The 24,435-nt window shown below is 45.2% G+C and overlaps 1 protein-coding gene across 7 annotated transcripts in view; it reads left to right on the top strand.

Annotated features, from left to right (window-relative positions):
• Als2 (alsin Rho guanine nucleotide exchange factor ALS2) overlaps positions 1-24,435 on the top strand; it is a 69,464-nt gene that overhangs the window by 25,383 nt on the left and 19,646 nt on the right. For all 7 annotated transcript variants that reach the window (XM_036172977.1, XM_036172978.1, XM_036172972.1 and 4 more), the window contains 16 exons: positions 277-445; positions 1,519-1,615; positions 3,361-3,438; positions 6,499-6,681; positions 9,386-9,557; positions 11,140-11,320; positions 13,213-13,278; positions 17,526-17,688; positions 18,385-18,516; positions 18,875-19,003; positions 19,817-19,887; positions 20,274-20,340; positions 20,855-21,057; positions 21,174-21,239; positions 22,333-22,431; positions 23,135-23,299. In XM_036172977.1, the coding sequence (XP_036028870.1) occupies positions 277-445; positions 1,519-1,615; positions 3,361-3,438; positions 6,499-6,681; positions 9,386-9,557; positions 11,140-11,320; positions 13,213-13,278; positions 17,526-17,688; positions 18,385-18,516; positions 18,875-19,003; positions 19,817-19,887; positions 20,274-20,340; positions 20,855-21,057; positions 21,174-21,239; positions 22,333-22,431; positions 23,135-23,299 (2,041 nt within the window). The remainder of the gene's footprint in view (positions 1-276; positions 446-1,518; positions 1,616-3,360; positions 3,439-6,498; positions 6,682-9,385; positions 9,558-11,139; positions 11,321-13,212; positions 13,279-17,525; positions 17,689-18,384; positions 18,517-18,874; positions 19,004-19,816; positions 19,888-20,273; positions 20,341-20,854; positions 21,058-21,173; positions 21,240-22,332; positions 22,432-23,134; positions 23,300-24,435) is intronic.

Genomic DNA, 24,435 nt, shown 5'->3' with positions numbered 1-24,435 from the left:
GGGTCTGCAGCCAAACACGTGACAGTGTGACAGATTACACATTTCAACAGGCTTCTGATTGCAGGTCTCACGAGCATTTTCTGCAGACTAACGAGATGTGCAGGGGGAGAGAGAGGCAGGATGCAGAGTAGTAGGGAGCATTTCCCAAGCTCATTTGAGCAGCAAAGCACTCCTCTGCAGAGAAGCTGAAAAGTGTTTTACAAGCACCGCGTTGGTGCGCACGTGTCCTCAGAATGTTAAAGCGTCTCCCCCCCCTCCTTTCTTGTCTGTTTGCAGTTTCCCCCAGGCTCCTAAGAAAGGCTGCAAGGGTGAAAACCCGGACAGTGGTTCTGACTCCCACATACAGTGGAGAAGCAGATGCCCTCCTGCCTTCCCTGAGGACAGAGGTGTGGACCTGGGGGAAAGGCAAGGAAGGGCAGCTGGGGCATGGCGACGTCCTGCCCAGGTGAGTGCCACCAGTGGTTACTGATGGGGATCAGCTTAGGCAATAAGCCTTTCCTGAGGTCTCCACACACCCATCTTCTCCAACAGGACAGTCACTGTGCACCTTAGCGCTGATAAAAAGCTGTCACCTTAGTCCTTGGTGCCTAGGAGTACAGGGCTGGAGGCTGAGCATGGTGGCGCGCACCTTTAATCTTAGCACTCGAGAGAGGCAAGCGGGTCTACGTGAGTCTGAGGCCAGTCTGGTCTACATAATGAGTTACATGCCAGCTAGGACTACATAGAGAGACCCTGTCTCAAAACAAATAATAACAAACCAATAAAGGACTAGAGTATTCATGTATACTTGTCCATGTCCGTTTTGGTGCATGTTCATCTTAGAATGCAGAAAAACGGTGTTAGGGATAAGATGGTATTTCACTGAAATGTTTGAATAGTTACATTTTAACTTAGGAAAAGGAGCATGGGTTTCTGACCCCAAAAGATGTAGCAACGCTCTTTAAAATAACTGCCACGAAAGCATTAAACTGTATGTACATCGAGAAGGTTATCATTCTGTTTAGTATGCATTCTCAGACTGTTAACATGCTTGAGTTCTGAAGCTGGAAGGTGAGGAAATAGACTGTCTACAGTGGTGGGCTGACATGTCTCCTAGCGGAGTGCAGGGAAGGAAAATAAAAAGGTGTCTTACTTCTCCCTGTCGGGCTTCCTGTTCTACTGAGTCATGGGTAGTTCTACAGTCATTACATTTCTCTCTTTTATTTGAGATAAGGTTGTATATGTGGCCTAGACCAGGCTTGAGGCAGTGAGCCTCCTGTCTCCAGGTGCTGGGATTTAGGCATCACTTCCAGCTCAGCTTTCTTAATAGATTCTGAATTGCAGGGGTTAATTAGTGAGGCTAGACAACGCTTAAAACTAATGAAAATTAGGTGTAATGTTTAGAAGTAGTTTGATCATATCCTCGTTACTTTTGACATTTTATTTTTATTTAACAGCACTGACTGTAATTTGAAGGGCCTTGATTCATGCTGAAAAGATGTTGACTTTGTGTGTGTGCATGTGTTTGTTTCCTTCAAGGCTTCAGCCATTGTGTGTCAAGTGTCTGGATGGTAAAGAGGTGATCCACCTGGAGGCAGCCGGTTCCCACTCTCTTGCACTCACTGCAAAATCTCAGGTAAGGGCAGACTCTGGAGTGCGGCTCTTGTATTGACGGGTGGCTATCCCAGTCAGGTGTACCACTGTCTCTGAGTGACTGTCTTCAGGCAGCCCCGCCTGTCTCCTTTGAGATCTTAGGTTTCACATGGCGGTATTTCCGTTTCTAAGTGAGGAGAGGAGAACCTTTCTGCGAGGATTCATCCAGGCTGGGGCTATAGCTCTGTTGGCAGAGAGCTTGCTTAGCACATACGGGGCCCTTGGTTCCATCCCCAGCACATGAACCAGGCCTGGTGACACATGCTTGTCATCCCAGCACTCAGGACATCTGGAGTAGGGTCAGGATCCCAGGCCATCCTTTGTTACAATGAAGGCTTAGAGAAAGGTGGGGTGGGAGGAGGGAGGGATAGAGAAAGGCCAGTGGGGTGCTTGTGTATGATATGGGGGTGTCTATATATGATGTGTGTGAGGATGTCTGTGATTAAGGGGTGTCTGTATGATGTATGTGTAGGTGCTTGTGTATGATGTTGGGGTGTCTGTGTATGATGTGAGAGTGTATGTGTATGATATGTGGATATCTGTAGGGTCTGTGGCTTTGCCCATGCTACAGCACATGGGGAAGTCAGAGAAGAACTATGGGTTGGTTCTCTCCTCCTTTACTTGGTCTGGGGATGGAACTCCTGCTGCCAGGATCACCATGTCCAACACTTCTCCTGATTTGAGCCATCTTACTGACCTTGTTGAAGGGTTTACAGTATCATTTAGAATTATTAACCTGATAATAATCCAGTAATTAGGTAGTGAAGGCATACCCACAATGCTGTTTTATGTAGTTAGTAAAAATTGTGGTGTATTTTTGTTTGTTTTTGAAATGGAATCTGACCTGCAGCTCAGGTTGGCTTCTGACTCAGCCTCTTGAGTGCTGGACTTTGAGGTATGAACTATCACAAAAATGCTGATTGAGCTGGGCATGATGATGCAGTGCCTTCAATGTCAGTACCTGGGACACTGAGGCAGAATTGCCTGGACTAAAGAAGCAGTGATAATTTCCTTAATATGTAGATCTATGTTTTGTTTTCTGTTTTATTAACACATTCTACATAACAGTGGGTCTCAGGACATTTTCAGTGTACGGACTGTATTGTTCTCACTCCCTACTTGTCCCCTCCCTCTTCCCAACATGTGTGTACATCTGGAGGTTCAGTAGGTTGTTACAGGAACACATGTTCCTTAAGGTGCTACATCACCGAAGACAAGCTGTCTGTGGGACCATGACCCCTCTCTAATCCACAGCAGGGTATTGGCAGACCTAATCTTGTGGGGATCCTGTGCAGGTAGACTGGCTTCAAACCCGAGATCCCCCTGTCTCAGCCTCCTGACTGTGCTGTGATTACATGCTTGTACTGCCATGCCAGGTTTCATTTCTGCTTTCTCCTCCTCCTCCTCCTCTTCCTCCTCCTCCTCCTCCTCCTCCTCCTCCTCCTCTTCTTCCTCCTCCTCCTCCTGTTGAAATGGAATGAGACAGGCTCTCGGTTTGTAGCCCAGGCTGGCCACACACTGACAGTTTAGCTCAGACTAGGAGCTTTTCCCACCTCATCCTCCAGAGTGTGGGGATTTCAGGTGTAAGCCTCTGTGTCCAGCTAGTATCTGTTATTTTAAAGTATAGAACATGAGTGTGAACATTATAGGTGTAGTCTTAGAAAGGTTGGGCGTTTACATGCAGAATCAAATGCACAATCTCACCTGTGCGCCTGTTGTTTTTGGCAGGTCTACTCCTGGGGCAGTAACACCTTTGGTCAGCTCGGGCATTCTGATTTTCCAACAACAGTTCCTCGACTCTCAAAGGTACTTTTGTGAACTTAACAGCAATATATGCTGGACTTCTGTGCTAAAGCACCTTATGTGTCTAGGGAAATTGTAGCCAAATTTAGTTTATAATTATAATTTTCCGAAAAAAAAATTGATTAAAATGGTTTTATAACATGAAGCCATTCCTTTTTTAGCTAAATGTAATTTTTAAAAAATGTTTTTACTTCATAGCCTTAGCTGTTCATTGAATATTTGTAGTACTTCTGTCTTTTTTTAGAAAAAGAAAAAAAAAGAAGAAAGAAATAGAAAGTGCCTTCTTTTAGACAATTTTTATTTGTTTGCTGGAAAGCAGCCACTAGTGCTGACCCTGCTGTGGTGTTTAGAGGCAGGCTGCTGGGAGCCAGGGGCACAGCAGAATGGGGGCTAGTGCTGGTGCTGCATTCCCCTGTCCAAGACGACGCTCTTAACCACTGAGCCATCATTCCAGCCCTGCATTTAGCCTGAAACATTTCCTCTATTCATCCTAGTTTCTATTACTGAAACACAAAGATACAGCAAATTGTTGCTCCTTGTAATTTTAATAAAGTAGGAAGCGCTCTTATTCATATGAGGGAAAGGTTTTTAAGCCAGACCTTGTGGCAGCAAGCCTGTTATCCCAACTCCTGCAAAGGCTAAGGCATAAGGATTGAAATTCAAGTTCAGCCTAGGCTACAGAGCAAGTTCAAGGCCAACCTGGACAATTCAGAAAGACCCTGTTCCAAAGCCTTCCAGGAAGGGATGGGACTCTTACACACAAGTGTGAAGGCCCCAGGTTCCATTCCAGCATTGTAAAAATAAATTAACAAAAAGCAAACAAAAGGAAACCCTTATTGGAGAAAATGCTGTCCTGGAATCAGAGAACCTGAAAGTCTGGCTTGCATTTAGCCTTTTGCATGGTGGAATTTGTTTTGAGGTTGGTCTCAGAACTCTGCATACAGAAATACAGCACTGGGGTTTTGCTTTCTTTACTTGGGAATGGGTGTGTATTTGTTTGCTTCTCAAGGTCTGGAGATGAGACCTAAGTAAAGGCCTTCTATGTGGCAGGCAAGACCTCCGACTTGAGCTCCAGCCCCACCCCAGTCACAGTCACAGCCACAGCCCAAGCATGGATGACTTTGAAATCATCCCACTTACTCTACGAAAGCTGAAAACCTAGTGAGATTTGAGTTAGGGTTTTTGTTTATTTTACTTATTTGTTTGTTTGTTTTTTTGTTTTTTTGTTTTTGTTTTTGTTTTTTGAGGCTGCTCTCATTATAAAGTCCAACTGGCTTTAAATTCTTGATCCTCCTGCTTCAGCCTCCAGACTACTGAGGCTACTGCCGGTAGGTGCCATCATGCCCAGTTATGAAATTGGGGGGGGGGGGATGTTGTTTTGTTTTGTTTTTAAATGTGGTATTCTGACAATGAACTCAGGCTTTAGAGGCAAGTACCTTTGTCCTTTGAGCCATTGCTCAGGCCCTCTTCTGTTAGTCTCGTTACAGTTTATTTATTTATTTTACATGTATGAATGTTTTGGTGGCATGTATGTAAGTGCATTGCATACATGTCTCAGACCCTCTGGAACTGGAGTTACAGATCATTGTGAGCCATCATGTGGGTTCTGGGAATTGAACCCAGGTCTTCTGGGAAAGCAACAAGTGCTCTTAACAGATGGCTGAGCCATCTCTCCAGCCCCCGAATTTATTTTGATTGGAGATTATGTTGCCAATACTTGGTGGCTCATCAGACTTGGTAGTTGGACTTGATAGTGCCACCTCCTGGGACTCAGGAGGTGGGGGCATTCAAGGCTAGCCTAGGCCACATAGCAGAGACCCTGTCTCAAACACACAGGTTGGGTGATTCTTGTAAACCTTGTGGTTCACTCTTCTCGCAGTGAACTAGACGTCAGTTGTTTGGATGGCTTGATTTTGAGAACAGTGTCAGGTCGAAAGAGGTAGGTATGAGTAAGCAGTACACACACACACACACACACACACACACACACTCACTCACTCACTCACTCACTCACTCACTCATCTGGTTCTCAGAGCCTAACTGGATGGAAAGGACCTGTGGATTAGGGGTTTTGTTTATCTGCATAGGGGTGGAGGGAAGCTGGAGGATGGGGCAGCATTTTGCTGTAGCACACCTTCTTAATGAAATCTTAGGAGGGGTGCCGTGCACTAGACAGAGCCTTAGGGAATAATATTAAGTGGTGGCTTACAGGGCACCTAGAGCACTGGCTCCTGTCTTTAGATGGAAGCTCCTGCATTGCTGTGTGGACTCCCAAGGTTTGAAAACCACCAGTTTCCAGACGGCTTCAGCTTGGTTCTCAAGCATTTGCATCTGTCCGAGTCACCTGGAGGGCCTGTTAAGACGGAAAGCTGAGCCCTCCCGGGTACTCTGTGGCTGAGAGTTGGCGTTTCTAACATGTTTCCAGGTGATTGCTCCTGCTGCTGCTGCTGCTGCTGCTGCTGCTGCTGCTGCAAAGATCACTCTCTGAGAGCCACTGGCCTAGGTCCACGTAGATGGCTTCTCAGGGGTCCCGCCTGTTTCAGCATTCTGGGAGTTGGCACAGTGAAGTCACAGCAGAGAGATAGTGGGTCACAAGTGGGAAACTGAATTACAGCACCCAGGGTTTAGTCGGCAATAATGACATTTAGCCTTACTAGATTTCTTCTCTTTTTTCTTTTGATTTTTGGCACACAGCCAAATGTGGATGGACAAAGGTGCATTCTAGGTGTTACTTTTCGAGCAGGACTCTAGAGCCTCCTCACTGTAAAATAAAAGCTGCTTATAGAGACGTACACAAATAACATTAAAAACTGTTAAGAACTATGCTTTTTCCTTTCCATTTTCTACTTATTCAGGTTTTTATAAAAGTTCAAGTGTAAAGGCTGAACGTCAGGTTTCTTTTCCTTCTGTTCTGTTCTGCAGTAATTGCGTACCATGCTGGGTGAAGTTCACTCTGAGGTATGGCTGACCGCCTGTACCTGCTTAAGGAGTCTGTTCCATGCACCTGGACTTCTCCTCGGTTGCCTTGGACAGACGCTATCTGCTCTCTTTCTGTCGTTTCAGGTTAATGGTGGAAACGGAGTCTGGAGTATAGCTGCAGGCCAGGATTATTCCTTGTTCTTAGTGGACACTGACGACTTCCAGCCTGGGTTATATTACAGTGGCCGACAGGACCCTGCAGAAGGCGACACCCTTCCAGAGAATCCCAGTGGGACAAAGACTCCGGTCCTTCTCTCCTGTAGCAAGGTGAACAGAGTTACAAAACAAACAAACCAAAAGCCAGCAAGCAGAAAGCACAGGCATAGTGTTCCTCTGTGAGAGCACTGTCTCAGCTGCTGCCCATGGGGGATGCACTCTGCTGGGGTGCGTGCACACACCAACCAGTAACCCCAGTATCTCAGGAGGAGGAGGCGGAGGGCTGTACAGTGAGCTCCAGGCCCGCTCCTGTGGCTTTTCGTTTCTGTCGGTCTAGACCCTGCTTTCTCTTGCAGATCTGAATTAATGTCTGCCTTTTACCTCCCGCCTTGCCTTGTACACTGACACCATTAGCTTGTTTCTGCTTTTCCTGTTAAAGCAGCTCACATCCCCAAAGAGAGATGTGTCAACGAGGACTGTAACCCTAACTAAGTGCTGGTACAGCCTAGACTTTGTATTCTCATTGGAAAATGTGCTTTATGGACTGTATGGCTTTCTGGTTAGTAAGCTCTGAAGGTGTTGAGATAAGACCTTATGCCAGAGGCAGCATTGGCCAAGGTTTGGCTCTTGACTTACATTCAGCTTGTTTGGGGTGTGCTGATTGGCTCCATGCAGTAGCTGGCCTGTCACCACATGCCTTGTGAAAGACTTCAGTCTAAAGGATGAAATGGGCCGATGAAAGGGAGGAGGCTCTAGTGTATGTCACCAATTTCCTGGGAAGGTTAATATGTACAGAGAGTACAGCCTGTAATAAGTAAATGTGAAAAAAGACGTTGGATGTTTTTGTTCATAGTGGGAAGAGCAAATGTTTTTAAAAAGTTCGTTTCAGAGAAGAACCTTAGCACACACTAGTTATAGATAGTTGTGGATTACATGTGACATTCAGCACATGTGTACAAGGGGTAACGACTGCATCCCGGTGCATGGCATATACATCACCTCAGATAAATTCTCTTTGTGATAGGAGCATTCAGAACCCTTTTCTGCTGGCTGTTTTGAGATACTCAACTAATTCTTTTGTTTGCTGTGTCTTGCTTTTGAGAAAAGGTCTCTCTACACAGTCCTAGCTGTCTATGTGAACTGCCTATATAGACCCTGCCGCCTCTGCCTCCCAAGCGCTGGGAGTAAAGGCGTGCATCACCACGCCTGGTGGCTGATTATCCTCAGCAGCTCCTTAGGAAAGCTTGTCCTACCATATGTGACCCTTTCTTCTTTCCAGTTGTACCTTCTAGCCATTGACTGCCTCTCGCGCCCCGCACCTTTGGGGACTGCTGCTGCTTTCTCATCACTTTCCACTTTTCTAACTCCCAAGACCAGCCCCTTGAGTGGGTGAGGTCGTGCTTTCGATTCCCTTCTGTGGCTGAATGGTGTTGCATTATACACACATTGTCTATTTTCTTTATGCCTTCTTCTACAAGGGACACCTGTGTGGTTCCATATCTTGGCTATTGTGAGTGGCATGTAACTACAGATGTCATCTTTTTTCTTTTTTTTAAGATTTATTTATGTATGTATACATCATGTATCCCTGCAGGCCAGAAGAAGGCACCAGATCTCTTTACAGATGGTTGTGAGCCACCATGTGGGTGCTGGGAATTGAACTCAGGACCTCTGGAAGAGCAGCCGGTGCTGCTCTTAACCTCTGAGCTATCTCTCCAGCCCAGATGTCATCTTGACATACTGATTTTAGCTCCTTTGGAAATATTCTGAGTAGTGAGGTTGCTGGATTATGTAGTAGTTCTGTTTCTTGAGGGCCATCTGAGTGCCCTCTTTGACGACCTCTCTTTAGGTCAGTTTCCCACTCTGCAATCGGATGATTTGGGATTTTTTGATACTGAGATTTTTCAGCTCCTTTTATGCTCTAGATACCCCTTCATCAGATAATAATCCAAAGGCATCTTCTCCCATCCTGTAGACTGTCTCTTCACTTCTTTGTGCTTTCCCCCGTGTGTTGGAGCTTTTGGTATAATACAGTGTCCTTTGTCTTTTGTGGGTTTTTTGGTGCTTGTATTTTGGGGTCATATCCAGAAAAACCTTTCCCCAGGCCAATATCCTGAAGCATCCCCCTGTGTTTTTCTTATTTTGTTTCTTGATTTTGATTTGTGAAGTAGAACCTTATATAGCCGAGTCTAGCCTCAAACTGACCTCCCGCCTGGAACTGTAGGTGTGGCCACCATACCAAATCAATCTCTCTATGCAGGGTCTCATACTGTAGCCCAGACTAACCTAGACCTCACTGTGTAGCCAGGATGGCTTTGAACCCCCAGCATGCCTCCTGCTTCAGCCTCTGAATGCTGGAATCACAGGCATAAACAGCCATCATATCGGCCCTTACGATTTTCTTAAAGAAAATCTCTTTATGTTACAGGCACTTTTAGGAGACAAGATGACTCATAGACCTTTGGTTTAGCACAGGGTTCTGCTTTTTCTCATTAGTCTTATTTCATGCCAAGTGAGTCTTGAGATGTGTAATTCTTATAGATGTCCAAGGTAGCTTGAAATGAATACAAATAAGTGTGTACAGTTATTCACATTAGCAGTGGTATGTGGATAAACCAACTCCAAGACAAGCTCTACTATACAGTGTTTGTACATCTTCACCTTGGAGGTATTGACAGTTTAGTAACCTGCTTACCAGCTCCTGGACATCTTCACCTTTGGCCAACCTATCTGCAGCTATGAGCCCATGCATCATACCAGATCATTGCTCATTAATTACACTTTATCAGGGATCTTTTCATTTCCCCCTTTTCAGCTTGGATATATAAGCAGAGTGACAGCAGGAAAAGATGGCTATCTTGCCTTGGTGGACAAGAACATCATGGGATATATCGCCAGTCTCCATGAATTGGCTACTACAGAAAGGCGGTTTTACTCAAAACTAAGCGATATCAAATCTCAGATACTTAGGCCTCTTCTCAGTTTGGGTAAGTTCACACCGTTCACCATCCCCATCCCTGGACCATCAGGACTCTCATTTCAGCTTTCTTCCTGGGTTGTGAGGAAGCTCATTTGTTTGCTTGTTTGCTTTGTGGATAGGGTGTCCCGTAGCCCAGGTCGGCCCAACTCACTCTGTAGCTGAGGAAGCTCTTGAGCTCTTGATCCTTTTGCCTCCAGCATCCGGTTGCTGAGATTAAAGGTGTGATAAAAAATAACTGGGGTACATGGTAAGACCCTGTCTCAAAAATAACCCCTGCCCCAACTTCCGGCCTGTCTAGGTCTGGCCCTGTACTCATTAAACAGAGATGGGATTTTCTTTCTTTTTCTCCCTGGCCTCAGTTAGGGCTTGGAACTTAGGCTAGCAGTCTGGCACACATCAGTTTTACCCTATTAAGGGAATGTTGGCTTGTGTGGTGAGCTCATTGTTTCTAATGGGAAAATCCCCACTTTAAACAACTAACTTAGCAATTTGTTTCTATTTATGTGGAGTTTGTTTTGAGTTAGGGTCTCAGGTAGTCCTGGTCAGTCTGCAACTCTCCATGTAGCTAGATGACTTTGGACTCCTGTTCCTCATACCTTCCCCCACATACTGCAGTTACAGGCTTGGACCACTTCTGACTCATTGAACCGTATTTGTGAATACGGTCCTTGTGAATACAGTCCGTATGTAAGTTGAGGATTTGTATGTTCTGTTTTCAGTCTAGTTTGCTTTGTAATGTTGTGGAGCCCCTGTTGTATAAACTGTCCTCGGGGGGATGGGCTCAGAACTTAGTCGAGAAGGAAGCAAGGTGGGAGGGGACGACTTCCCGGGTTACTCAGAAGGAAAGAGGAGCCTGTCATCTGACCAGGTCTTGGTCTGTCTGTTGATCTCGCTCGTCATCAGTCTCATCCCTAGAAGTGAGGAACTTCAGGCTGGGAAGGGCAGATAGATAGTCTGCCGATATCCCAAACCTGAGAGTGACCTTGGCCTCGGGAAGCTTAGGTTACCTGTGTGCGGAAGAGCTGGGTTCCTCCATGGGAGCAGCAGCCAGTGCGTCAAGTTCCAAACACTAAATGAGAGCTCCCTGAGCTGGGGTGTAGCTCAGCTGCCAGAGTGTTTGCCTGGCGTCCTCAAGGCCCTGCTTCAGCTCCCAGCACTGGATGAAACAGGGCGTGGCAGTGTAACCTGTGAGTTAGCTCTGGGAGGTAGAAGCAGGGGATATGACAGACAGTTCAGGGTCTTCCTGGGTCATAAGAAGACTAAAAGAGAAACATGTCTATCTCCACTCTGTTACCATTGTGTGAAGTTAATAATTCATTTCCCTGGCTTTGTTTTACATTACCTATTTTCAAAATGTAACAGGTGGGTCTCCAGTTTGGCTGCTACTAAAAAATCACCTGGGGAACTAAAAGAAACACCCATTCTGAGATAGTGAGACCAAATCTACTGAGTCAGAGACCAGCAGTTCCTATAGATTTTTGTAACATTTCTGGTAGTGATTTGGGTTCCATAGATTAGAATCTCAACAGAGTAAGTATTTTCAGAAAGGGAAAGTCATAAGAAAGCACTCGGTTTTCATGTTGTTGCAGACAATTTGGGCACTGTGACTACTGTCCAGCTGTTGCAGGAAGTCGCAAGCCGATTCAGCAAGTTGTGTTACCTCATTGGGCAGCATGGAGTCTCACTTGGCAGCTTCCTGCAGGGTGTGAAGGAAGCCAGCAGCCTGGCCATCATGAAGCACTCGAGTCTTTTCTTGGACAGTTACACAGAGCAAGTATCAATCAGTCCGTTGTCATGTCCAGTGTCAGCAAGGTGGTTCTGCGGGGACCGCACCTCGGTCAGGAGAGGCCATGGGGAGAAAGTGCTCCTAGCCCCAGGACTGAGCAGCAGTGTTGATCTTAGCCAGCCCTAGTTCTGCAGTGCTCCAGCTTGGTGTTCTCTCCAGGGGAAAAGGGCTAACATTACTGTTCCCCCAATTCCTTCTGTATCCAACAGAGATTGGCAGTCATGAGTCTGGTTACTTTGTTTACTTAAGTACATTGTACCAAAATCTGAGGAAATAAAGAAGTGTTACAGAGCAGCTGAAGTGTGAGCCTGGTTTTACTGCTGTGTGATGACACACTAGTTACATTTAACGGTAACAGTGTTTTCTGGATAACCCTAGGGATGATTATCCACGGCTCTTTTCATGTTTTATAAGTAAAATATACCAAGTATATTTGTAAACTTAAACAGTTTCTCACTTTTTCTTGAATTGTGTTTTCATACCATGATTCAAAGCAATAATTTAAGTGTTATGTTAATGCATACCAGGTGATGCTGTTGATCTGATGGGTGTGTTGATTTTATATGTAGTTTATTTATTCTCCAACCATCTGACAGATATTGACTCAGTGCCACCAAGTACCAGGCACTGCACAGCGTGACAGCTTGGGGCCAGTGAGAAACACCTGTTGTCAGGGAGTTATAAATAACCCAAAGACTAATGTGTGTTTGTTATCAAGAGCTGCAGGCAATGCTAATCAAAAGGATATTTAAGGCTGCCCCTTTTCTCACCAGTAGAAATAGCCTGCAATTGCCATAGTATTTTCCTTTTAGAGTTAGTATATAAGTGACTTCAGCCCCAGGCAGATTAAATATATTAGAACTGTTGTCTAGGAAAAAGTATCTTGGCTTTATTCTTCTAACTCATCAAACATGAAAAGTAATGATAGAACTTGGCATACTGATTTATTTTAAAAATTAGACTTTGTTATTTGTATGAAGGTTTCAGCTTTATGAGTGCAATCCCCCCCCCCCTTTTCGTCTTGTATTTACCCCACCATGACTCCATTTCTTCTCCCTCTCTGTTACGCGTGGCCTTATGAGTTAGAATGCAGTTTTGATGCCTTGGGCTACTGTTAAAGTGTAATAGCTATTCCTATAGGTAAGATAAAACGAAGTTACCTTTGGTGTGTGAGGGGGATGTTGAGACAGGGTTTCTCTGGCTCAGCTGTAACAGCCTTGGCTCTCCTGGAACTTGCTTTGGAGACCAGGCTGGCATTGAACTCAGAGATCTGCCTGCTTCTGCCTCCTGAGTGTGCTAACACCCCAGCCAGCTCAGTAATTTACATGTTTAAAGTCTGTGTTAGCGTGGCTCCTTTCAGAAAGACTTTCCCATCTCTGTCAATGTCAGTGGCTTGCTAGTCCAGGAGAATGATAGGAGCAGTCTGTCTACGTTTGTTCGGGAGCACTGGCGGTTTTTAATAGTGGTCTCACCCAGATCCCTAAGTGTTTTCTTAACCTTCAGTGTCCATTTCCTGAAGGCTTAATTGGAGAACTGGAAATGAAGATTAGGTTTTCATTAAAAACCCTACAGTCTGAACCATGTTCACTCCAGCTTGTTAGGTTAGTAAGTGTCACCTGCCAGGCAGACCTGCTTGGCACAAGGTACTTCTGAAATCCCTTTTCTGTTTACATTCCTACTGACCTGGATTTCTCACGCCCCTGCCGCATCCATCTACCTGCTCTCCTCTCCAGTGGTAAGAGTTCATTAAGTTGATGTCACAAAAGTTCTGAAATCAGTGGGTAAGATTTCAGAAAGTGTCTAGATATGCATTTGAAACTCACAGAGCTAATGTACATTCCGTCACTAATGCCGGTGTGTCTGTTTTCCACCCAAGGTACTGCGCATCAGTTTCAAACTTCCTGGTGATGGGAGGATTCCAGCTCCTCGCTAAGCCTGCCATGTAAGCAGTCTGCACTTCACGTACCTTCTAACAGCCGTAGATCATAGCTTTGGGGTTGGCTTTGTTTGGTTTTTTCCTGTTTTATTATTTCTGTTTTGTTTATTTCTTGAGAATTTCATACATAATATTTTTATCATCTTCTTTGTCCTCCTCAAGTTCCTCCCAGATCCTTCTCCTACAAACCCACCCAATTTTATGTCTTTTTCTCTTTTAAAACACAAAACTAGGCCAGGCAGTGGTGGCGCACACCTTTAATCCCAGCACTCGGGGAGGCAAAGGCAGGTGGAAATCTGTGAGTTCGAGGCCAGCCTGGTCTACAGAGCTAGTCCAGGACAGGCTCCAAAAAGCTACAGAGAAACCCTGTCTCGAAAAACCAAAAAAAAAAAAAAAAAAAACAAAAAAAAAACGTAAAAATCATGGAGTCAGTGTTGTGTTCAACTACCTCTGAGCTCGAGGGTGTGGTTAATATACCCAGTGCCGTACTGTTGGAGAGCGCTGACTTTCCCTCCCCCAGCAGCTGTCAGTCCCATATAGCTTCTTGGTTAGGGGTGGAACTTATGTCCACCTCTTGTTTTCAGTGTTGAGATTTTGTCTGGTTTGACTCTGTCCAGGTTGTGTGCATGCTGTCACGGTCTCTGTGAGTTCATGTGTTCATCAGCCCTGTTATGTCTGGAAGATGATGTTTCCTTAGAGTCTCCTAAAAATCTTTGTCTCCTCTTCTGCATAGACCCCTGATCCCTGAGGGGAGGGGAGTGATAGAGACTTCCCACTCGGGGTTGAGAGCACCCTCACTCTCTGCACGTTGTCCACTTGTGGGTTTCTGTGTTACTTACCATCTACTGCAGGAAGAAGCTTCTCCGATGGAGACTGAGCAGTACACTGATCAAGGGGTAGAGCAGTATGTCTGTAGGAGTTGTTTTATTGCTATGCTTATTTAGCAGAATAAGTAGTAGTAGGGCCCATGACCCACCTAGATTCAGGTTCTTGCCCTCATTAACATGGTCGGATACAGGCTCTATCTCTGGTGGTGGGCCTTTAATGCAATTGTTTAAGTGGTTGGTTACACCTGTAATGTTTGTGCCATGATTGCACCAGTGGGCATTTCTTGGAGGCCCAGCACTATTGTAGCTTGCAGAGTTCATAGCTGGGTGAAATTGATGATGAGCTTCTTCCTCCAGGACTGTGTATTATACCTGATAGCACTATGACCTCTAGTCAATAGGAGTGATGCTTCCAATGGAGCAGCAGCACAATTTCTCCATGTTCTGTGACATAAATGTGTAATGTTTTCAGCAGTAGGGTCTTACCGTCAGGTGACCAATAACACTGGCAACAGCCTGTAATGTTGAGTATCTATAGGACCCCTTTGGCCAACAGCTCCAAAAGATGTAACCTATTCTTGACACTAAGGGTTTTATTTGGTAGCATATGATGTCCAGTTGGGGTCTTGTCTCCCTCATTATATAATAACTCCATTTAAGCCCCTTTTACATATATTAGGAAACTTCTACAGTGGGATGTTCCATGTGGCTTTCTGAAGGGCCTTAGATTGTGTTATAGTGTGGATATTTGGAGTGCCATGGGACGATACTGGCATTGAGTCATTCATTCTTAGGACAAGTTTCATTAGCCCCTGACTGTCATTAGGCGTAGTAGGGTTCTGAAAGAGTTCCAAAGTCAAAGATGCAAGATCTGGTCCTTCTTCCATGCTGCCTCCTGTTAGACCAGACTTGTTGGCTGACCCTTTTCACAGCAGGAGCGGACTTGATTTTCATCTGAAAAGTGAGAACGTCTTCTCCCCTGTTGGTAAAGGACAGATAATATCTGTTATGACCCCAGAAAGGTATAACTCGCACAGACTGCATCTAGCTTTTGGACGAATAATATAAAAGCTTCAGATATAATACATTGATCTAATCATAAAGGCAAACTGGTAATTCTGTATTTCAGTAGAAAATACTTGAACTATTCACTCACTATCCATACACTCAACAGGTTTGGCCAGGTTTGTTTTTATTTTTCTATGCTAATAGGAGTGGTGACATCTTGGTCTCTCTTACGGTTTTTGTCAATCTAATCCTCTTTTTTTTTTTTTTTTTTTTTTTAAATTTGGCCAGTTTTCAGAAAAGGATTGCACTAGAAATTCTAAAATGAGTTGAGGCACTTCCTCTTCTCTGTTTTCTGGAATAGTTTCTATGAGCCTGAGAAGTGTCTGTGTCTTGAAGATTGGATAGAATGCATCTGTAAAAAAAAAACAAAACTGTGTGCCCTTCAGTGGGAGTGTTTCCTGTGGGGAGTTTTGAACTGCTGGTTTCGTTCTGTAATGAATAAATCTGCCTGGGTCTTGTTTCCTATGGCTTTAGTCATTTTTTAGTTGGAAAGTTGCTCCTTTCATCTGTTTGAATTTCATGATCATTTCTCTAGTATAGTCTTCAGGGGTTTTCATCCCTTTAGCTGCAATTCTTCCCACTGGTGTTCCTTATTTCAGCCTTTTTATTTATTTGTTTGTTTTGTGAACCAGTGAATTTTATTGGGTTTACTTAAAAGAATGTGGGTGAGGGGTCACTCACAGGAGCAGAAATGACTCAAAGACAGCTGCATCACCAAAGCCCACCCCAGCATGGGTGACAGCTCACAGAGCTGGGAACCTGGAGCTCAGTGCACAGCCTGCAGGCCGCTCAACAGGTTGGAGAATGTCCCTTCTAAGTGACTCCAGTCTAAAACTCTTCCAGGTCGCTGGTCTGGTCTCAGAGTCTTCTTTGCAGCTTGGCTTGTTTATACTTAGGATGAAGGCACCTAGTGAATCTGGTCAGTTTCAGGAACTTCCTAGAGCTATTTGGAGTTGTTTACCTTCCTGCTTAAGGAGCTTCCCTGCAGGTTGGCAAGACGAGGTTTTCTCTCAATCTAAGAGGAAACTGTTACACAGTACTTCACCTCTTCTTCTAGCTCTTAGATTCTTGCTGTGCCCTCTTCCTCAGTGACCCCAGAGCCGTAGAGGGATGACTGTAATGTCCACCTCTGGGTGAATTTAGGCCACCCTGCCTAAACAGCAGCAGCTGTTTGTCCTCAGGAACTTCACCAGTGTTTATGAGCTGAGGCTGACACCATCGGTGATCTGCTCCTCTGGCTGGGGTCTGTTTTATTTATTTTAAAAATTATGACCAGTCTTGTCAGCAATTTGCTCCCTTTTAGTATTTTCAAAGATTGGTTGCTGTTTCTCACTTTAAAAAAATGTTATATTAGTGTATGTCAAGTATACATAATACTGGCTTAATCACAGCATTTGCGCACATGTGTAGAATGTATTTCGATCTATTGTCCTCTTGCCTTCCTCCCACTCCCTCTGACTCCGTCCTCTTCCATCCTGTACCCTTCCTTTTTCATGTCGTTTTTTTAAATGTCCCGTTGGTGGTGTTTGGGTTGCTGACAGGATCATGAGTCAGGGGTCATGTATCAGGAGCAGGTACTAGTGACTGTACCACTGAAGAAAATGCCTTTCCCGCCCCCATTAACTTCTTATAAGTCCTTAGGGAGGGGTGGAGACTCCCGTTTTTTTATTTCCTTAAGTTGTGGTGTTTCTTTTGTGTTCACCTATGAATCTTTCCGGTTCATAAGTTTAGACAGTTCATTGCTTTTTCATTATTATTATCATCATCGAGACAGAGTAGCCAAGGGTGGCTTTCAACTTGCTGCACTGCTGAGGCTCTCCTTGAACTCTGGACCCATCCATCTTTGCCTCCTGAATACTGGGATTCATGCGTGTGCCACCAGCCCTGGCTTGTCTTACTCCTCTGGGTTCAGTGGTCACCTTGTATTGACAGTCGAGTGGGAAGGAAGAACTTGGATGTGCTTAGTTCTCTGCTAGTGCGTGGAGCAAGGAGCTCTTCTTTCCCACTGGTGGTGTTCACTCAGCAGAGTGGCCAGACCTGACAGATCCCAGGACTTCAGGCTGTGAAAGTCACGGAATGGCGTCATTTGTCCCCTGAAACTGTGGAACACGAGGAGACACTCTATTAGAGTTACTCTTGCTACCGTTGCTGTTTCTTACACTTTAAAGTTCTATTTTATAGGTTACAATATTACCATAGTTCTGTGAATTATACCTGGGTCATTTATAGTATCTATATTCATTTTCATAGCACCAAGGCTGTGCGCTCCGAACGGTTGCTGCAATGAAACTTTCATGTAATATCATTCATATTATTTATACCAAGTGATCACCTGAATCTTGTTTCCCTCTTTTCCAGTGATTTCCTAAATAAGAACCAAGAACTCCTACAAGATTTGTCAGAAGTGAATGATGAGAACACTCAGTTGATGGAAATACTGAATACGCTGTTTTTCTTGCCAATCAGACGACTTCATAATTACGCAAAAGTGTTGCTGAAGCTTGCCACTTGCTTTGAAGTGGTAGGTTCCATACGTGCCCCCTTGAATACTGGGAAAGGAAGCCAAGAATCCAAGTAGTTTGGATCTAGTCACCCCATTAAGTTGATGCTTGTGTGTGTCTGATTAAGATTTCTTTCTCTGTGAGGCAGTGGAAGAAGAGACAAGCAGGGTAGAGCGAGCTCATTTCTAAGCTGTGGAGTCCATTTCCACTCAGGACCGTATTCCAAGTGCACTCACTTTGTGAAGCGGTCTAGACTGGAGCCAGCTGTGAGCGCTGCTCCTTCAGGAATCCCAGGGTTTGTGGACACGTGCGGTCTGAGTCGCATACGTTGACTGAGCGCGTTTCACCTTTCAGTCGCTGTTGGTACAAGACAGGGTTTCTCTGTGTAGTCAGCTTTTTGGTCATGTTCCGACTTTCATTTAGCACACATCAACCCTGTAGAATAGGTGTGACCATTATCCTACTCTATAGACAAGAGAATTGAGACACACCTGAGAAATGCTCACTTCCCCGACTACTGCCAGTGTCTACTCCGTTTCACACAAACTTTATCGGAGTACTCTGAGATCAGCTTCTTCTCTCCCTGGCTCCCTTAGTGTGCCACCGTGTCCTCAGGCTGAGTTTTCCAGGGTTGACTACAACATACCTGAGGCGCACAGAGGCTGCAGCTCGGGGATAATGTCTTATACTCTTCCCCCTTGATTATTGGTCTCCAGGCATCTCCAGAGTATCAAAAGCTGCAGGATTCCAGTTCTTGTTATGAGTCTCTTGCTCTCCATCTTGGCAGGAAGAGGAAGGAAGCAGAGTACACGCTGGGCTTTTGGAAGACCTTTCCTGGAAAAATGACGGTAACCCTGCCCACTGTCCCGCCAGCCAGCCTCTCTTTGCTCCTCACTGGCCTTTGACAGCAGCGTTATGACAGTAACCCTGCCCACTGTCCCGCCAGCCAGCCTCCCTCTGCTCCTCACTGGCCTTTGACAGCAGCGTTAGGATGATGCCTTTCTGAGTCTCAGCGCCTTCCTTGGTTCCCAGGAGTCCTCTGCAGACTCTCTGCTGCCTTTGTTTGTCTTGCTACTGTTTCGGGCTCCTTTGGGCTCTAATATTAGCAAGTATTTAATGCTGCAGTAAGCTATGACTAGTTTCCCCTAGCTATGCCTAGTTCGTCCCCCTTCGCACATTTCAGTGATTTTGATGGTCTACTTGTAGGACTCCTTGAGGAGGCCAGAGCGCCGACTGCTGTGTGAGAGCAGCAACCGGGCCCTCTCTCTGCAGCACGCGGGCAGGTTTTCTGTGAATTGGTTTATTCTCTTCAATGATGCCCTGGTCCATGCTCAGGTAGGCTGGATTCCTAGCTGAAAAGAAGCCTTGGAAAGTTGTGAGCTGTATCATGATAGGCTGTGCTGCAAGAAATGTAGTTGGGCAACTTTGTTGTTGCATGAATGTCAATGTACTCGCAGACTCTGGAAGGGATAGCCTGTGGCACACCCAGGCTGTGTGGCACACCCAGGCTGTGTGGCACAGGCTAGTGCTGCCAGGCTGTGACCTACACAGCAGGTTATTGTACTGCAAATTGTGAGCAGCTGTACCGCAGTGGTAAGCGTTAGTGTTGGCTGTGAGATCACTAGGCCAAGGAAGTTTGCAACTGTTGTTTTTGGGGACTGTCATTGTCTCATTGACTGATACATCACGTAGCACATGGCTATGTACTGTCAATTTATATTAAGCACTGTTGTGATTTCTTTGTAATTATTGGATAAAAGAGAATGTTTAACTACCTTAGGTGTTGGCTACATTTGAGAGAATTTTCTCTCTCTCTCTCTTTTTTAATGCTAGGGCCTGAATCCAGGACCTCTTAAATATGAAACACTTCCTCACCTATTAAGCTACACCTTGAGCCAAGATTTTTTTTTTCCTAGCTAGAGAATGAGTGTCACCCATGTGAAAGGTCCTTGTAGCAGAAATGGGAAGGCCCTTAGAGGGGTCTGTGATTATAGCAGAGAAGGTGCCACCTACGTGTCCCTAACCCTCTCAAGAGGCCTTGTGCTCTGGCGCCCACCTGAGCTGACAATGAGAAGGCCTGGCAGAGGCCTGAGGTCGCCGTGAGCTCTTCACAGGTTCACAGGTGTGCCTTCCTGTTCTCTGTTTCAGTTCTCCACACACCACGTGTTCCCTCTGGCCACTCTCTGGGCAGAGCCACTTTCTGAAGAAGCCGGCAGTGTGTGAGCGTGCCTCCTTTTCCTGCTCCTCCTATTTCCTTAAGTGGGACGGTTGGGGAAAGCTGGGGGGCATAGGAGGCTGGTTCCTCCTCCTCACTTCCCAACGCACTGGGTAGTAAAGTGCCTGTTGGTAATAAAGTGCCCAGTTGTGAGGGTTGTGGTAATATGTGTCGGGTGGGCATCTTGGCCGCTCCAGTGCCTGTGGGGACGCAGAGCCCTGCTGCTCGGCATCGTCTCCCTGTGTGGAGCTCCCATTTGGAGCATGAGCCCCTACGCTGTCTTCTCCTCTTGAATAATTAGGCGGTGCTCATGGGCAGGAGTGGGGAGGGAGCTGCTGTTAGAACGACAGCTTGCTGTATCTGCTGGTGTTTGTCCTGGCAATGTTTTAGGAATGGTTTAAAGATAACCACGCCGGAGGAACAGTTCACGCTCATTTCCTCGACACCCCAGGAAAAGGTTAGTCCTGCATGGCGTCTTCCTGCTGTCTGTCTGGTTAGTAAAGAAGAAACAAATATGGTTATCATTTCATTAATAGCCCTTAAATCAAAACTAGATTTGTACCTGTTTGTTTTTTCTTTAAACAAAGCCTTGCTGTGGAGCCCTGGCTAGCCTTGAACTCATAAAATTCTTTTTGCCTTAATCTCTCAATTTTGGGAATTACAGGAGTGTGCCATGATGCCTGGCTGTTCTTTGTAATTCATTTTGTTGTTTGTTGTTGTTGTTGTTTGTTTTAGGTAGGGTCTTACTGTGTGGTCCAGGCTGGGCTGGACTTCTCACAGCAACCCTTCTTGCTTTATAAAGTGTGACTTCATTTTCAACCAATAGCAGTAGCTTCTCAGGGCTGCTCCTGTCAGTGAGAAAAGCAATAGGGGATAGAAAGGGCACAGTGAGGAAGGCCTGCCTGCCATACTCAGGGCAGTGCTTGGTGGGTGATTGCCCCATGTGTCCCGACTGGACCTTCTGCTCCTAGACCAAGTGGCTTCGGGCTATCAGCCAAGCTGTGGATCAGGCCTTGAGGGGCACGGCGGATTTCCCACTCTATGGAGGCGGCGGCAGTGCTCAGAGGCAGGAACCACCCATCTCAAGAAGTGCCAAATATACTTTCTACAAGGATCCTCGCCTAAAGGATGCCACCTACGATGGGCGCTGGCTTTCGGGGAAGCCTCATGGCAGGTGAAAAATGCTGCTGCTTTGTCCCCAAGGAAGGGAAGGTGACAGTCAGGTTATGGAAAAGCGTTGATTATCTGAAACATTAGCTGACGGTTGCTACTTTTGTTTATGTCTTCCAGGGGTGTGTTGAAGTGGCCTGATGGGAAGATGTATTCTGGCATGTTCAGGAATGGCTTGGAAGATGGGTAAGGAAATTGTTTTAAGTAGAAGATGAATTTCAGCCTGGTCACAAGTCATTGACTATGGGTAGTTGCTTTTCAGGGAAGTGGTGGATTTCTGTTGTTCAGACGCGTGGGTGCTGTGTTAGGGTTCATGCAGAAGATGTGCAGGCTCGCAGACAGCTAGGACAGTGTTTATGGGGGTCAGCAGACACAGCAGGGCCACCTTTACAGAGGACAGGGATTTGGTTTTCAGTAGTTTTACAGAAATAGTTCCCCTACTCTTGGCTGCTTTGAGGATGGACTCGGGGGCCTTGGGAGCGCTGGGCAAGTACTCTACCACCGAGCTCCAACCCCAGGCCAGCTTTTCAGTAGTTTCAAACTGGCAAATCTTTGAAGTGATGTTATTGTAACGAACTCTACTGATATTAATTTAGGATAAGTTTGTCATTTTTTACTTAATTCATTTCATTATATATTTGTGTATGTATATATGTGGGTGCACATGTGCCATGTCACATGTGTGGCCAGAGGACAACTTTGGAGGTTTTCTCCTGTGGGTGCTATGTGAATACTGAGGATGTGAACTCAGGCCACCAAGCTTGTCAGCAGATGGCTAGTGTTTTTAGCCGAACCATCTCATGACCCGTCTTGTTACATTTGATAATATTGCAAATATACTTACAAGAAAAATTTATGGCAGTTAAATGTTTGATGTCCTGTTAAGACGTTTGTCTTACTATAAAAAGACACATAAATTGAAGAAGTTAATGTACATGTGTGACAGTGTCAAATCTTGTCACTTCAAGCTCTTAAACAGGTACTTAGAACGAAAGGAGAATGTGGATGATCTGCTTTCCCTACTAACTCTAGAGAGATGCACGAGCTGTTGTGTGCCATGACTTCCCCAAAGAGATGCTGCAGATTAGTGACAGAGATGGGAGAGGACACAGGCGCCCTGCTTCTGTTAGCGTTAGACTAAAGCGTCCCACCGCTCAGGAGCAGGCCTGGGCTCCCTCCTCAGCCTGTGCAGAGGGCTTAGCTAGCAGATATGGCTTCAGCCAAGAAAGGTGAACGCGGCATCTCTGCATCTTCTTATGCTTTTTGTTGTCCTTGGCAGATATGGTGAATACAGAATCCCAAACAAGGCCCTAAACAAAGAAGACCATTATGTAGGCCATTGGAAAGAAGGAAAGATGTGTGGCCAAGGAGTGTATAGGTAATGGCATGAATGCCAAAGATTGTCGATCCGGTGTTGCCTTTTCAAAGAACTGTAAAGCTGAAGTTCGTGTGGACAGAAAGTCTAAGGAGTAAACTTATTGTCTTTTTTGTTATTTGTTTTTCAAGACAGGGTTTCTCTGTGTGGCTTTGTGCCTTTCCTGGAACTCACTCTGTAGACCAGGCTGGCCTCGAACTCACAGAGATCCACCTGCCTCTGCCTGGGATTAAAGGTGTGTGCCACCACCGCCCAGCTCTCTTCATCTTTTTAATCACCAAAATTATGTGCAAAGTCCCCCTTATAGGAGCTTGCCCTGTCTGTGGCATGATGACAGTGTTATTAAGTGTGGTTTGTAGCTCCATTGTACTGCTGAGTAAACCAGGACTCTATCCAAGTCTCACCTATAAGTCTAATTGTTTTTTACTTCATTCTAATTTGAACAAAACTTTCTGCATTCTTCCTTCTTATTCTTCCTAGTTCATTATTTAATTTCCCACAAGGAACTAAACACATAATTTTTCATGTTAATACAGAATGTTAGTTATATTACCTTTAATTTTTGAGGCTTAGTCCTTCAATCTGAGGGTTTTGATTTTTTTTATGCTCATATAAACAAATAATTATAGCTACCAGTAAAAGCATAGCACTGTATTTCCTGCACTTTGTGATGTCCATGTTCTCTTTCTGTCCTCTCCAACCACAGCTATGCCTCTGGTGAAGTGTTTGAAGGCTGCTTTCAAGACAACATGCGCCATGGGCATGGTCTCCTCCGGAGTGGAAAGCTGACTTCCTCTTCTCCTAGCATGTTCATTGGCCAGTGGGTAATGGATAAGAAGGCAGGATATGGCGTCTTTGATGACATCACTAGGTACAGTGCTCTGCTTCTGTCTCTGTGTACAGTGAGAAGATAATGTTCCTAGACCATCCCTCATGCTATTTCTTTATTTTTAATTATGCGTACATGTGTGTGTGTGTGTGTGTATGTGTGTGTACACGCACGTTAGTGCAGTACCTAAGGAGGACAGAAGAGGGCATTGGATACCCTGGAGGTAGAGTTACCATTGCTTGTGGGCTACTGATGTGGGTACTGGGAACCAAACTTGGGTCCTCTGTAAGAACAGTACAAGTTAATTGCTGAGCCACCTCTCTAGCCCCCCAAACCATGATACTTTTATGAAGACTTGAGCATCTTACATTTGATCTTAACCAGAAGACCAAGAGGCATCTTTTTTATTTTTATTTTTATTTTTTTTATTTTTTATTTTTTTTAGTTAATTAACTTTTTTTTTTTTAATTGGTGCATTGGTGTTTTGCCAAGGGTGTCAGGTCCCCTGGAACTGGAATTACAGACAGTTGTAAGCTGCCATGTGGGTACTGGGAATTGAACCTGGGTCCTCTGGAAGAGCAGTCAATGTCCTTAACCACTGAGCCATCTCTTCAGCCCCGAGTGGAGCATCTTAATTTGACAACATTAAGAAAACTTTTCAGCTTGAGGTGGTGGCACTCAGTGATGCCAGCTGAGGGAGGCGGAAGCAGGAAGATGGAAAGTTTGAGGCCAGCCTGGATCATGTGGAGTTGAGCTCGCCCCACCCAGCACCCCAGTGAAAAGAGGAAGAGAGCTTGCCATAGGAAAGGGTTGCCAGGAACCTTTTTTTTTCCCTCCAGTTTCTTGTGGACCAAACAATAAACTACTTCAGAAAGTCAGGGTCATTCAGAATTCACATAGGTACTGTTTTTTCCTATACGTTTGCACATGCAAGTTTTTACTGCCTCAAAAAAGTACCAAATCTTTTTTATTTACTTATTTATTTTAGTTGAGATTAGCTTCATAGCCCAGATTGGTCTCAAACTCCTTATATAGTCAAGGAGAACCCTAAATTTCATGCTCCAGTTTATACCTTCTGAGTGCTGGGATTATAGGTATGTGCCACCATGCCTGGTCTATGCTCAAGCGCATAGCTTTGTGCATGCTGGGCAGGCATTCTGCCAGACGGCTTACATCCT

Source organism: Onychomys torridus, chromosome 23 (genome assembly GCF_903995425.1).
Source record: "Onychomys torridus chromosome 23, mOncTor1.1, whole genome shotgun sequence".
NCBI classification, from domain to species: domain Eukaryota; kingdom Metazoa; phylum Chordata; class Mammalia; order Rodentia; family Cricetidae; genus Onychomys; species Onychomys torridus.
Note: the sequence above shows the minus strand (reverse complement) of the source record. Positions and strands in the feature narration are given on the sequence as shown.